General features: G+C 38.6%; 1 protein-coding gene across 8 annotated transcripts in view; it reads left to right on the top strand.

Annotated features, from left to right (window-relative positions):
• rg (A kinase anchor protein rugose) overlaps positions 1 to 15509 on the top strand; it is a 1244182-nt gene that overhangs the window by 715827 nt on the left and 512846 nt on the right. For all 8 annotated transcript variants that reach the window (XM_071597013.1, XM_071597010.1, XM_071597012.1 and 5 more), the window contains 8 exons: positions 2991 to 3201; positions 5882 to 6337; positions 7022 to 7148; positions 7237 to 7345; positions 8356 to 8531; positions 9027 to 9174; positions 9408 to 9534; positions 13067 to 13203. In XM_071597013.1, coding sequence (XP_071453114.1) covers positions 2991 to 3201; positions 5882 to 6337; positions 7022 to 7148; positions 7237 to 7345; positions 8356 to 8531; positions 9027 to 9174; positions 9408 to 9534; positions 13067 to 13203 — 1491 coding nt within the window. The remainder of the gene's footprint in view (positions 1 to 2990; positions 3202 to 5881; positions 6338 to 7021; positions 7149 to 7236; positions 7346 to 8355; positions 8532 to 9026; positions 9175 to 9407; positions 9535 to 13066; positions 13204 to 15509) is intronic.

The following is a 15509-nucleotide window of genomic DNA, read 5'->3' as shown; positions in this document are numbered from 1 at the left end:
ATCAGTAATTATAAAGTAATTATATTAGTAATAATTAAATTAGAATATTAATAATCATTACTCCTATATCTTCCGATGAAGACGGAGCAGAATTCCATCAAAATGATCAAGAGATAAGTGATTTATGTGTTTCTATATTGTTTGTTGCTATTCAATTTATTATTCAACACTTTCGTGTTACGTCGACGAAATCATCTATATATATGTGTATATGTTAATGTATATGTATATATATATGTATATATATATATATATGTATATATATATATGTATATATGTGTGTGTGTATATATATATATATATATATATATATATATATATATATATATATATATATATATATATATATATGTATGTATATATATATGTATATATATATATATATATATATGTATACACACACACACACACACACACACACACACACACACACACACACACACACACACACACACACACACACACACATATATATATATATATATATATATATATATATATATATATATGTGTGTAATGGGCTGACACAATATAACACAAATAGAATGGAATAGACACATTTAAAAGAACACTCACACAGTAAATTGTTCGAGCTTTCGGCCCTCTCAGAGGCCTTCTTCAAGAGAGACTGAAAATATGCTGTTGCTGTGGAGAGGGGAAAGAGGTATGGGCGGGGAGGGGAGGTGTGGAGGGAATGCTGGGAGGGAAATTAAATACGGCGGTTAAGGGTGGGAATTTTGAAAGAACGGAAAGCTGATATGTAGGCGGATTCACGAGTTCTCACCTCTATATTGGTGGCTGAATCAGGTAGGGGTTCTAGGATGCTGAGAGCAAAACACTGGTCGAATGAAAGGTTGTGGGAATTGGCGTGTAAAGGGATAGGAAGAGAAGAGAGTGAGGCAGAATTGCAGGAGTACCGGTGATTATTCATTCGGATGGATAAGGGGGTAATGCATTCGCCTATGTAAAAGGAAGTGCAGTGTTTGCATGATAAAACATAAATAATATTTTTTGAGAGGCAATTAGCGTGGGAACGAGGTGAGGGGGCAATGAGGGGATGTAGGGAGAGGGGAGTAGGCATAATAAGAGGACAGGTTTTACATCGGGGGCGGTTGCAAGTTGGAGAAATATTGGGAAATTTGTCACAAGGGGGCGCCAAAGGGTTGGTGGATCTCAGAAGGTTTTTGAGATTGGCGGGTCGTCTGTATGCGATAGATGGGCATTGGGGTAGTAAGGATGAGGTCGCGTCATTGTCATGTAAAATAGGAAACAGTTCTTTAAGGAGGGTTTTCAGTCTGTGTGATCTGGGGTAATAGGTGGTGCAAAGGTTTGAGTCCTGCGTCAGATGTGGGCTTGTTATTGTGTGGTGTGTGTGGTCGGGTGGAACGGTGGATTTTATTTTGTTGTAACTTTTCTGGGTAACCGCGTTTGAGGAGTGCAATATGTAGATTGTCAAGGTATTTGTTGAGAGTGGCTTTGGTGTTGCAAATACGGTGTCCGCGGATAGAGAGAGAGTTAGGAATCGAGTGTTTTGTTTGTTGAGGATGATAGCTAGTGACGTTTAGGTATTGCTGATGGTTATTGGCTTTGATGTGTACTGAAGTAGTGAATTTGTTGTTTTGAAGTGAGATGTCTGTGTCAAGAAAGATGATGGTGGAGTCTGAAATGGAAGAGGTGAATTTAACAGTGAAAGATGAATTTAAGGCGGATAAGAAATTGTTGAGAGAATCAGAGCCATGTGTCCAGAGAATAAAAATATCGTCTATGTAGCAGACCCAGAAAAGAGGTTGAAGGGGTTGCCGTGACAGGAAAGTCTCTTCGAGATGGCCCATGAAGAGATTGGCATATGATGGTGCCATCCTCTTTCCCATCGCTGTGCCTTTTGTCTGTAGGTAAAAACAATTTTGGAAAGCGAATGCATTTTTGTTTACCCTTAACCGCCATCTTAAATTACCCTCCCAGCATTCCCTCCAAACATCCCCTCCCCGCCCATACCTCTTTCCCCTCTCTACAGCAACAGCATATTTTCAGTCTCACTTGAAGAAGGCCTCTGAGAGGGTCGAAAGCTTGAACAATTTACCATGTGAGTGTCCTTTTGAATGTTGCTATTCTATTCTATTTGTGTTATATTGTGTCAGCCCAGTATATATATATATATATATATATATATATATATATATATATATATATATATATATATATATATATATATATATATATATATATATGTGGTGTATCACGTGTGTACAATATTTGGAAAGCTTAATGTAGGGATCTATTAGAATTTTTCTCTTCAAAAGTATGGGTCATGTTTATCTTGAATTTTTTTTCTATGAATAATATTGTTTGTATGAATGTAATTTTCAATTTCCACCTTAAAGGTTATATGAAAGCTAGGAAAGGTGAAGTTTGTACTTGATGCCCATTCCTCAAAAAATGCTAAGTCTAAAACATTCACTTTAGATCATAATTTGAATTTAATAGTTGTGGTTTGCATTGATTCATATATTTTCAATGGGCCTATAACATCAGAAACAGATATTCTACAGGAGTCATGTTTAAAGTTTCCAAAATTCCACTTCACAAATGTGCAATCTCGTTTCAAATTTGGTATAAATCCTCAATGGACTGGTGTCGCACATCTCTCTTGCCTAGGTCTTATTCTGCACTCCACCAGAACTTTTTATTCACTTATTGCATAACTATTACCAAATTTTTTGTACAAATAGAAGCATGTTGTAATGTTCAATGTGGGCTGGTAGTAAGCTGGTGGTCTTAGAAAAATCTCTGTATTGCTATGGAACAACATGAAATATCTAATTGGTGTGTGAACTTCAGGACATTAGTGAGATTTGCGATTTAGGTGATGGGAAATAATACATTTTTATTCTTTGATAGATTTATTTGGTAGAGGTGCATGCTTATTGAAGTAATTTAATCAAATTGTCTCACTCTGTGTTAGTTCTATTATGCTAAACATTTTATTCCAGAGTGCCGAATCCGTAGAAGAGGTTGGTGGATTGAATATGAATCTAAATGAGGGTAGTATAGACTCTCAACCAACTAATGACATTCTTCAAGAAGAATGCAAGAATGCCAACAGTGATGAAAGTTGGACTGATGTAAATTTGAATGAAGAAGGCGAAAACATTTCAAATAAGGAGGACCATAGGAACATTCACAATTTATCACATTCCAGAGGTAAGATGACCCTTATTTAGTTTGAAATGCATCTACACTTTTGATTCAGTGGCACATTATCAAAACATTTATGGCAATGTTGGTGAGAATGGGTGTGGGTATGAAGCCCCCATGACATAGTTCTTAAAGTGCACTCAGGAAGTGTTAGCAAGTTGAGAGATCATTATTTATTAGTTTTGAACTTTTGGGGATAGAGATGGTGCGGGGGCTAACGTACTGGCTTCCGACCCAGAGGGCTCGGGTTCCAATCCTGGCGGTGTTGAATATTTTCATAGGTATCTCGATCCCTACTTGAGGTGCTATGTGGAGGGCACTTTGAGTGACTACGCCGTCCGTCGGATGGGACGTTAGCTTGTGGACCCCTCGGCACCCTTCGTAAAGAGCAGGCTAATGCCGACGCCGGGTTTCTCTCCACCCTTCATCCTTTCCTGTCCATCCCTAATGGCGCAAATGACCTCAGCTCTCGGTCGACTCCCCTCAAAACTACCACCACTACTACTGCTAGTTTTGAACTCTTAGTAAACTGTTGAAATATCATTAAAATTTTCATTTCATTTGTGAGCACATCTCAGAGAACTCATGATTATGGGTGCACTGAATAATTCTTCTGGACTCTGTCTCTATTTATTGTTTTTCAATTGAGTTCATATAATGATAATTAATGCTCTAATAATTAGCTCTCATACCGTTGAGCTATAATCCATAAATCCATTTTTTAATCCATAAATAATTTTTAAATCCATAAATCCATTTAAATAAACTACGTATGCGCTTGCTTGATAAAATTGTGTTAAAGCCACCATTCCTTTAGTTCCTGCATTTCCCTGAATTATAATACAGAGTCACTCGTAAAATAATGGACTGGCTTTACGTAGTCCCTTTCTAGAAATCACATTTCATCTCTCCCAAAATCATTATCTTTATTCATCCATGCCATGTTGATGTCATCAATCAGTACAATGATACGAGCTCTGTTCAAAAGGTTCCCAAAACTTTGGAAGAGAAGAATTGTTCAGTGAAATTCTGCACAAAACTCTGCTAATCATACATGAAAATTATTGAGTTGAATATCAAGGCTTATGATGAGGAAACTATTAAATGTACTGCACGTAATAAGTGATATCCTTATTTCAAAAAGGGGTGGCAATCAGTGTTGAGACAATGAGTGTTCCGGATGGCCTCAGTTGTTCAGACTTCATGCCACATTATCTACATTGATGAGTTGCAAAAAGAGACAATGGAGAGTATTATGATTCATTATTTCCCTGCTTGAGAGAAGTAATCTGGGAAAACATTTTCTCATTGGGCAAAGAAAGAAGTTATCTTTGATCAAGACAGTGCACAGGTGCAGTTTTGACAATGAACATTATGGAATTTAAGTTTGAGTTATTACAGCATCCACTGCATTCACCAGATTTTGCCCTGACTTTGGCGGGAAACAATTCATATCAAGTGAGAAGGTTATCGCATACACAGATGCCTATTTTGAGGGACCTCCCAAATCTAACTTTTTGAATGGCTTACAAAAGCTGGAGAAATGCTGGGGAAATCAAAATGAGCTAACATGATATAATGTTGAAAAATAAAAAATCTACCCTAAATAATTTGTATTTCTGTTTTTTGTTATTAGGACCTATTGAATAACCCACATATGATCTGAAAATTTTGGAAACTGGTAAATTATAAAGGAGAAAGTTGAATACAGTGGATACCAGGAAACCATCGAGGTTTAAAAGTCATCGTTTTTATGCATTTGTTAGTGAACTTTTGGTGTGTTTTTATTAATAGCTGCAGTGCAGTCATTTAAGTTCTTTGTTGAAGTAAATGATGGCTGTGATGTAAGGATGCTGATAGGAAATTTCTGGTACTAAAAACTGGTATAAATGATTAAACATATATTCATTGTCAGTCCTTAGTCTGATGTAGGTAATTTCAAGAGTTAACCATTGTCAAATGAACTGTATGATGTAGAGAATCAAGATGTGGTCAACATTTCAGCTTTGTCGCAGGGAAAATATTTTTCTACGTGATGAGTTTAGGATTGAAAAGGCAAGCTAAATGTGTTAATTTTAACATTGATTTGTCGAATGAAATGGTAAATTTCTTAAAATAAGGAGTTGTTAAACTTCAGCTAAACTGAAAATATCTTCATGTTGGGTGAGGCAGGTTTTTGGGAATCTAGATGTACAATGGAATTCAGAGAAGCAAAAAATGATCCTCGTCATTGGCATATCAAGTATGTTCCACCAAACCTACATCTTGAAATCTTGTCTCTTGTTCTCTAAAACTTCATCTACTCCTTGTGAAATGATTAGGAAGAAATACTTTTGGAGGAATATCCTCTTTTTATGCTTACATTAGCAGAAATGAAATCCCATATGAAGCAGAATCAGCCTATGTAATCTTTTTTCCATGTTGTTGCCAAAGTTTCATTCATGTCAGTCGATTCATTTACATTTTAAAAGGAAGTCATTCTGCGCATGAAATCACAGTCTTTTTCAAAGGTTTTTTTTATGTTTTTGATGATTCCTATACCTAATTTGTATGGTCAGTAGACAATTGAAATATTACTATTATTATGTATCTACGCTGTATGCAGGTTTCCTACATTTACAGCTCAAAGAGTGTATTGTAATTGCTCAAAGGAGAAGTGACCTCAATTCCTACTTCATCTACGCAGGTGTCCACCATGTCCACCATGGGGGTCGAGAGAGTGGTGGTGACTCGGGAGGGGAGGAGGGCAAGGGAGGGCAGCAGCAGGGTGACATCTCAGTGGTGCGCGTGGACACCATGCATGGACACCACTCCCACCATGCTCACCATGCCCATCAAGCACCATCGCCCACTTCTTCAACGTCCTCTGGAGAAGGAGGGGGCATGCACCAGCACCACTCACACCATTCCCACCACCACTCACACCACCAGGCGAGGCCAGACGACCTGCCCATAAAAGGGGGGTTGCCAGAGGGGTTGACCATGCCCACCCCCTCACGGGAGGCGAGCCTCACGCAGAAGCTTGAGACGGCCCTGGGATCTGTTTGTCCCTTGCTGAGGGAGATCATGGTGGACTTTGCTCCCTTCCTCTCCAAAACGCTCGTGGGCTCCCATGGCCAGGAGCTGCTGATGGAGGGCAAAGGTTAGTGTGCCCTTTTCTCCCCTTGCGCGGTGAATCAGATGGACCAGCTCGAGTTCGCGTATTCCTGAAGGGAGAACAGAAAGTCGTGATAGTTAAAAAACAGCAGATCAGAATACATTATGATTGTGACATGATATGATACGTGAGAACTTTTTTTGAGGGAATAAACATTGCAAGGGTCACAGTACTTAAATGGGGCTGACACGTGTTGCAAAGGACAGTCTAATACTGCTTTTTTTGTTCTCAGGTGTCTTTGTAGTCATTCAAGCAACAGCTAATCCCACTTTCACATGAATTTAAATGTGCTTGAACTATCATTAATGTCAATATGAATCTTCAAATTTTCACTCAATTTGTTTTTCAGTTTCTCCTATGGTTCTGATGTATTTTGCTTTATCTGATCCCTCTCATACATTTGCATAAATTGGTTAGGATTGTCCCAGAAGGTTCAGTAGCCACATGCCGATAACACTCACTTAATTTTCTGTACATGCTTTATGATGCAAGATGAATTGCATTATAATAGGACAATTGTTTAAACATAACCTTTACATGTTTAAAGCATTTTTTTTTTATTTTTCCTAGTATTGCCTGTTTAAAGAATAGAAATTTGTATGCTACTATGAATGAAAATCAATATGTTTATTTTCTAAATGTTATAATCAATTCATTTTAAATTTTCAGGTCTTACAACATTCAAAAATAGTAATTCTGTTGTAGAGTTGGTAATGTTACTCTGTTCCCAAGAATGGCAGAATTCCCTCCAAAAGCATGCTGGACTTGCTTTCATCGAGCTCATTAATGAAGGGAGGTATGTATACGACTTTTTTAATCAACAAAGTTCTTGAATTTCCTTCTTGTGGTCCCCTGTTTAATTTTTCATTTGGTTTAATTGTCAGGCTGCTATCTCATGCCATGAAGGATCACATTGTTCGAGTTGCCAATGAAGCAGAGTTTATTTTAAACAGAATGAGAGCTGATGATGTTCTCAAACATGCAGATTTTGAAGTAAGTATGCCTTGAAATTTCACTATGAAGCATTTAAAAATTCTCATTAGTGAATTTAAAGGGGTTATTGTGAATCAAAAATTGCCTACTCCCTAGAATCATTGTTTACTTCCTGGATAAGGTCTTACCTACTTAATTGCAAGCAAATAATTGAAGTAAATGCCAAGCTTAAGGACAGTTGCAATATTTATTGGCTCAATGTGCTCCTGTCAAATTGTGTGGTGCCGCAGGAATCAATTCTTGGGCCACTTTTATTTACTTTTTTATAAATTACCTTGTCTCATCTACCCAACAAGGCAACAAGTACTTTTATGATCTGTAAGAGTGTCTAATTGTCACTTTAGATGTTCTCAAGCTAGTATATTATGCCAAAATCCATTCCTAGTCGTCCTTTGGTGTAATCTTTTGGGGAAACACTAATGTGGCAGGTAAGACCTTTGTCATGCAAAAAAGATCTTTGAAAGCTCTGGCTGAAGTATCCATCAGAACTTCTGGAAGGCCACTGTTTCTGGAATTCAAAATAATGACATTACTGTGCCTATGTATTTTGTTTCCATGCCTTGCTCTTAAAAAATTCCAGGTTAATATATGTCTAAATCCTCTTTACACGGTTATTTCACTAATAGGAGAGAAAATATAGATTTGATAATAACAATATAATATGATAATATAATTTATTCATTTTGATGAATGGTTAATCCATATTAAGCATGATCAAGGTTATAAAGAAACTCATCAATTTAGTAAAGTGGAAGGACTAACTTTGTAGTTCCACACGAACGATTTATTCATACAACCCGGGTTTCGATTTCATTTATTTATAATGAATCAGTTCCATAAAGTTACGCCAGTAACCATCAATTAGTAAAGTGGGTTAGCGGGTAACCAGGTATACATACGAGTATACCCTATTCGTGAATTGTTTCAAAGTTGCAATGGGTCATAACAAAACAGTTGAAATAAAGCATTGGTGTTGGTATTGTTAAGTTTAGTGACTAATTATTTTGCAGTCACAATGTGCTCAAACACTGCTGGATCGCAGAGAAGAGGAAAGGATGTGTGATCATCTGATAACAGCTGCACGGAGGAGGGATAATGTCATCGCCAGCCGCCTTCTCGAAAAGGTCGTGAATATAATGTCTAACAAACATGGAGCGTGGGGTTACATGGATCCAGGCCAAGCAAAGTAAGCCTCCTATCTAATCCTCAAGGGCTTCTAAGTTCTACTTCCTGCAACTTTCAAGTTTTGCTTGGATTAGCCAAATCGATTGTTAGAAACTTTGGAAATTATTTAAAAGTATCATAAGCTTCCATATGGTATTTGCATTTTCTTTTAAGGCTTAAAGAAGCAATCAGATTGGAATGACATATGTGCCTAACTCTTGGGCGTGGGTTTTGGTGCAGCATTTCCAAAATGCTCATCAATAACTCTGGTAATAACAAAATTGTTGAAAATAGCTTGGATTAAACATAAACATGATGTTATAAATAAATAAATTCCTAAGGAAAAAACACGTGGCAAAAGATATCTGGAAACTCAGTGGTTTATTTTCATTCCATGCTGAAAAGTGCACTGGTTCCCCTTCTGCCAATGGAAAATCGAGCATTGCAATTAATTCTTATGAGTGAAGTGGCTGACGTCAGTATCCCATGGTCACTCATAGATTTCTTCCAATTGCAGGCGCAGTGAGTTTTGGAAGCTTGATGTTTGGGAGGATGATGCACGGAGAAGGAAGAGGTTTGTTCACAACCCGCTCGGGTCGAGTCACCCAGAGGCAACGCTGAAGGCAGCCATAGAGCATGGTGCCCCCGAGGATGCCATCTTGCAGGCAAGAAAAGCATCCCATCCCCTCAAATATGAAGCATATTCGTGAATATGAATTCGCATTAATTTGTGCCACTTCCATTGTTTTTTCTAAGCCTTTTGGCAGCCACTGGCCCTGCATCTAATGATTTGTTTTTCTATGTTTGACCCCAGATATTGTTTCATGAATTTTTGATTCTGAGACATGATCTTTTGACTCAAGTTTTAACTCAAGTCATCTGTTGTCCTTGCATGTAGGCAAGAGAGGAGTTCCATGCCCATTTGGCTGCTAGCAGACTGCAGCAGCAGCCCCTGCAGTCAAATGACCTCATGGATGACAGTGAGCTCATGTCAGATGATCGAGACTTGGATGCTGATCTTGTTGGTGAGTTAGTTATCCTGGTCACATTCACACTCAATAGAATTGACTTAGGAGTTGGTCGTGCGTCAATCAACATTAAGAAGGGCTTCAAATGGATGACATTTCAATTTACTCCATTCTCAGATTTACCGAGTGGTATGAAAAAGGACTTTAGTTAATGACCACATAGATTAGGTAGATGGGTTGCTAATGACCAATGCATAAATGTGAAGTAGGGAGAGGTGGAGATTGGGAGGACATGAGGGCAGGGGTCAAAAAAGGGGAATGGTATCTAATTGAAGCCATGAAAGCACCCCTTTTATTTTTAATTAATGAATCTTTGACACAAGGGATTTTCCCATCCCAATTTATAAGAATCAAAAGTAGTGCCCATTTATAAAAACCATGGCTGTGTCAATGATTTGAACAATTACAGACCAATATCTGTCCAAAATACATTTGCTAAAATATTGGGAAAAGCCATGTCTATTCAAATAGCATCTTATCTTGAAAAAACTTCCTACTTTCAAATTCTCAGCATGGATTTAGATCTGGAAGGTCTACCACAACTGCCATATGTCAGGCAATCGACAGCATACTTAATTCATTAGATGCTAAACGCAAAACTCTTGGAATGTTTTTTGACTTGTCAAAGGCTTTTGATAATGTAAACCACAATAGATTACTAATTAAGCTCAATAGAAAAGGAATTAGAGGAATTCCTCGAAACTGGATGAAGTCCTCTATTCATAATCACACTCAGAAAGTTGTGCTATCAGTTGATGGGCCAAAATATACATCTGAAGCATACCAAGTTAACAAAGGTATTCCACAAGGCTCAACCCTTGGGCCACTCCTTTTTCTGATATACATCAATGACCTTCCTAACTGCTTACCAAATAATGATGGAATAATACCAGAGTTGTATGCTGACGACACTAATGTAATAATATCACCACAAACATATCCCAGCCTTGTTGGAAAATCAAAGTCGGTCACACATGCAATAAAAAAGTGGTGTACAGACAACCATCTAGACTTAAATGCAAATAAAAGTAAAATAGTATACTTTGCATGCAATAAGAATGGGACAGAATGTAAATTTCTAGGTGTGTGCAAATATTTCTTGGGATATGCATGTAAAAGCCCTTCAACATAAGCTCAGTTCACCTGGCTATTTATTAACAAAACCTGTATGAAACTGCAAGTAAAACTGTACTACTCAATTTATACTATGGAGAAATTTATTCAAATATAACCTATAGTATAGCATTATGGGGATCAGCTGCTATTTCTCAAACCATCTTTAAAATGCAAAAGAAGGCTGTTAGAACAATAACCAGGAAACCTCACAATGCTCCATCAAGGCCTATTTTCCATGAATTAACTTTGCTACCACTCCCGTGCATCTACATTATGTTTTTAATTCTATATATAAAAAATAACATTGGCAACTATTCTCTTAACTCTGCCTATCATCATCATTACACCAGAGGCAGGAATGACGTCCATTATGGGAATATAAGCATTGAAGTTAGGACCCAATGAAATGGGCTTCCTATTATAGAACAACCTACCCAAAAGTGTAAAGGATACGAAGGGAACTGCTGCACTCAGGCGTAAATCAAAAAGATATCTCCAACGCAATATGTTCTGTTCGGTTGACAAATATCTCAACAATATTCCCGACCAGTAAGTTCATACTTATAGTTTCTAGCAATGGTCATGGTCTGATTCGTGTTGGTGATAAATGATTTTTCTGAATTGATATTGCATGTGCATGTTACAGCCAATGTCCATGGGTTTGTACCAAACATTTATGCAACTATGAGCATCATTTCTTTTATGTATCTTAATTGAGCCTGTGTCTTTGCTCCTTTTCGATGTGCCTTATATCATGTACATACACCACCTACCCGGTATTTTTTATTGTGATCTCTGGGCAAATAAAAAGTAATAATAATGATGGAACTCGAGTAGTCTTGGGAGGATCCCTGGATGATGGGTGCAGGTGGGACCAGCTGGACCAGTTATCATTATTATTATTACATAAATCTTGTTGCAATTAGGCAATTGTCCTGGTGACAATGGCCAATTCTGGTCAATGGTCACTCTTAAAATGCACATACATACATACACTCACAAGAAGAACAGATATGAGACAAAGTGCTCTTATGTACAATGACACTTAAAGATTACCAACCGCACCTTTACCATCACACAAGGGCTAGGTGGTTCACACCATACCTACAATGCTCTGCCCATAATCACGAACTCTTCATTTTCATATACCGTTCAAAATAGAGATGCCCCATATTTGCCCATCACTACCGACCCTCACCTTTCATTGCACCACATTCCTACCCTGGCTTGTTACCCAGTGCCTTTTCTGGATATAAGTAAAGGTGCCACGCTCATCCAAGTGGTCTTGCGGGTGTCCATCATTGATAAATTCACCAGTGAGCAATAGAGCTCTGTGAGTAACCATTGTCCCCTTTTCACTGCTCACCCATCCCTCATCCCGCTCCTCGCCTCTCCCACTTCACTCTTGTTGGCCATCAACAGCCTGTTTACGTTAAAAAGTGGTGCTTACAATTTTGAAGTGCTTTGGAAAGATTATTCACTTCAGAAATTTAATGTATCATATTTCCCGGACTATAGGACGCGCATGCAATATTAGGATTAGACTGAAAAGGGTCCAAGTAATTTAGTTTGAACACCTCATGCGTATGAAGGAAATGGAATTGCAGCCATAAAAAAATTAGCAGCTATTTCCATATTTATTCAAGGTAGAATCTCAGAAATTCATCACTGCTGCTAAATCATGTATGCTGTTAGTTTCACTGGGATGTCACTTTCCTCATATACACCATAAACACAGTAAATTACCAGAAGGTCAGTTTGGTAGGTGATGGAAGAGTTTACCCAGTACTAAGCCCTATACGGCGTGTGAAATTCACACATCAGGGTAGGGGGGCCAGTTCCTTTCCCTGTGCCAGTTATGGTTTCTCAGGAAGATCTGGTTCATGAAAAATCACATAGCTTGGGTGGAGCTGCAGATGCCCAGAGAGACTTGCCCAGGAATCCAGCCCGGGCCCTCCGGTCAGCAGTCCAACGCTCTACCCTCTGGATTACCTGACTAGTCTGATTACCTGGATAGTCTGACTTTTAACCTTCTGCCAGGATTTTTTCTATCAATCACAAAAACTAGAAATTGAAGGACATTTCATTTTTCCTTTGACTGGTGTGACATAATGAGTGGATTACTTTATCCACTCTAACAGAGATCCCTTGAATAATTTATTGACTGAAATTCTTCAAACATGTTCACTTCTATGTATTATGTTATTTCCATGTGATGTGATAAAATTGCATTGAGGGATATCCCTCCACCCGTAATCATTCTACTAGCTATTCCCATAACTTTTAATTCATTAATATGCATGTCAAAAATGGAAGGAATGAATTAAGTAGCATTTTAATATTTGTAGCCACATAATAAATGCTCTCTTCCGATTTATCAGAGGCGAATACCTGATTCCTTAACTCCATGCAGGGCCCGTGAACATCAGCACAAAGGCCAGACTGATAGCTCCTGGGATCGTGGCTCCTGGCATGGTGTCCATCACGACAACGGAGCTGTACTTCGAAGTTGATGAGGACGACCCAGAGTTCAAGAAGATTGACCCTGAGGTGAGTGGCCGCTGCATTTTCCATATCATCCCAGAAGGCAAGGGTCCTTCACATCCTACTGGGCACCGCAAGTTCTGATTGTGGTGGCTCTTTTTTTAAGGGTCACTAGGTGGCCTCCAACTGATCCCAACAGTACTCTCTCCAATAAATATGCTAACTGAGGTCATAAAACCTTTATTTTACAAAATTTAATCTGTATTAGTTTGGTCCCCTTTTCAAGGTACTCTCCATTCCTTGCTCTGCACTTATTCCATCTTCTTTTCCACTGTTTAAAGCACCCCTTGGAAGTCCTTGGCAATTAGGCCATTTAGTTTTCTAGTCGTTTCTTGCTTTATTCTGTCTTCCACACCTTCTCAGTTATGTCCCCTTATCATATTTTTGCATTTTGGGAGTAGGAAAAAATCGCAGGGGGCAATGAGGATGATGGTTGAATATTTTGCCAGAAACTGACGAACATTCAATGTTGAATGTGCAGGTGCATTGTCGAGGTGAAGGATCCATCCATCATGTCCGGTTAAAATAGTAGTGTGCACTGTTGGTTTTCCTTAATTCAGTTCATCATCTATCATTTGGACAGTTTTTCGACGATCGATTAGGACAAGGGACAGCACACGATCAATGTTGTCATCAACACAGGTGGTTGAAGGTCGTCCCGGCCTTGCATCATCCGTGGCCATCTTTAAAACGCTTAATCCACTTGAAAACGGATGTTTTCTTCAGAGCATTATCGCCGTAAACAGCTGCCAACATTTCAGTAATTTCCTGATAACTTTTACCGCACTTCATCAAAAAACTTGATGTTGATTCGTTGCTCCGTGATTTCGTCAATTTCCATTTCCAACAAACAGTAAATAAAAGGACAACAGAAAGTGACATAACTGGGACCAAACCCACAGCTCGACGATCCGCCAAGCACAGACGGCTCATTGGGTTAAAAAGCAACTAGCGCCGCTGGGGGGGCGGAGCTATATAGTCCACATAATGGCCACCAGGCTGCACCAGCTTGCCCATTCATTGCACAGGTCACGTAAGAATGAACAATTTGGCGGGAGGTGAGGCCTAGTTTAGCGAGCATGCCCTCTCCCAAATGGGAGTGGCTGCTGGGATATTTAATGCAAGAATTGGAAATGCAGTGAACTCTCGAATATCCGTGCTAATGGATGCATGATGAAGCATGGATAACCAAAATTTTGCAGGAAATACAGCTATGATATAAACACGGGATACATACATGGAGATTCTCCTTTTTCATTCCTTGTGATGAATTTGGGTTTTTTAGCAATTTCTTTTTATTTTCAGCCATTTTTTTAGGTTTGAATATTACATTAACTTGGACAGAGAGCTATTTTAATAGCATTAGCAGAACGTGCTTTCCTCAGCAAGCTAAACCAATCTCTAGATGAAGGACAAATCAAAAAAAAAAGGATTACTTACTCATTAGGTAGCAAGCTGTAAAAATTTTCTAGGGTTTTGTTTTAGTAGACCAGATTTTTGTCTCTTCATTTACAGTAATTCTTCTTAATACGAGATAGAAATGCTTCTTTCCCATGGCTAAAATATGTGAACATTTTTGTTTACTGTTCTTGGAAAATAATCACGTGTTTGATCCCTAGCCAGTAAATTGGGACTTGTGATCATAACTTCTAGGGTTATGATTTTAATTCGACTTTGATTTTTACATTGCGATCCTTTGGCCACTGAACTTAAATAAATAATACATGGTAGTCTGCCCGGTCTCCTAGCATCTCCAAAACAGGAACCACTGTACTAATTGAACCTGCTTTAGTAACGATAGAGTATAACAAAATATTTCAATGCTGGTAATATGTCAGCATAGGATAAAGAAGCGTCAGAAACCTTTTCTTGTTTCCGTTCACTCTTTATAGTAGGTAAGCACCAGTTTATGGGTGTTATACTCCTATTTTAAAGGAATCATTTCCCTTGGATGAGAGAAAATGCAGTCGAACGTCATGCTAAGGGAGAGAATTTAGGGCCAGTGGAATGGATCGCTTACCTCATGCCTTGGAAGTGGCAAACACAGAGGAAGGAAGGAGCTCAATGGATATCAAGCAGAAACCACGTCACGCAGAGTCACTGACCATTGTCAAAGAGGAAGTTTCTGAATGAGGAATCAGTACTTGAGGTCCATTGCCCAGAGCGTGAAACTTAGTGGTTCGTATAGGTGTACCATTGAACAAGCGGACTGGAGAGAGAAGACTGGAGGCTTTCAATGCTGGACCGATGGTTGCTGGATCCATGCAATGGCACCAGTGGAGAGGGGGGGGGGAAGCGGACGCAAATGAGCC

The sequence above is a fragment of the Hetaerina americana genome, unplaced genomic scaffold (genome assembly GCF_022747635.1).
Source record: "Hetaerina americana unplaced genomic scaffold, ioHetAmer1.1.p SCAF_8, whole genome shotgun sequence".
Taxonomy (NCBI): Eukaryota; Metazoa; Arthropoda; class Insecta; order Odonata; family Calopterygidae; genus Hetaerina; species Hetaerina americana.
The sequence above is the reverse complement of the archived record's forward strand: the minus strand, read 5'-3'. Positions and strand labels throughout refer to the sequence as shown.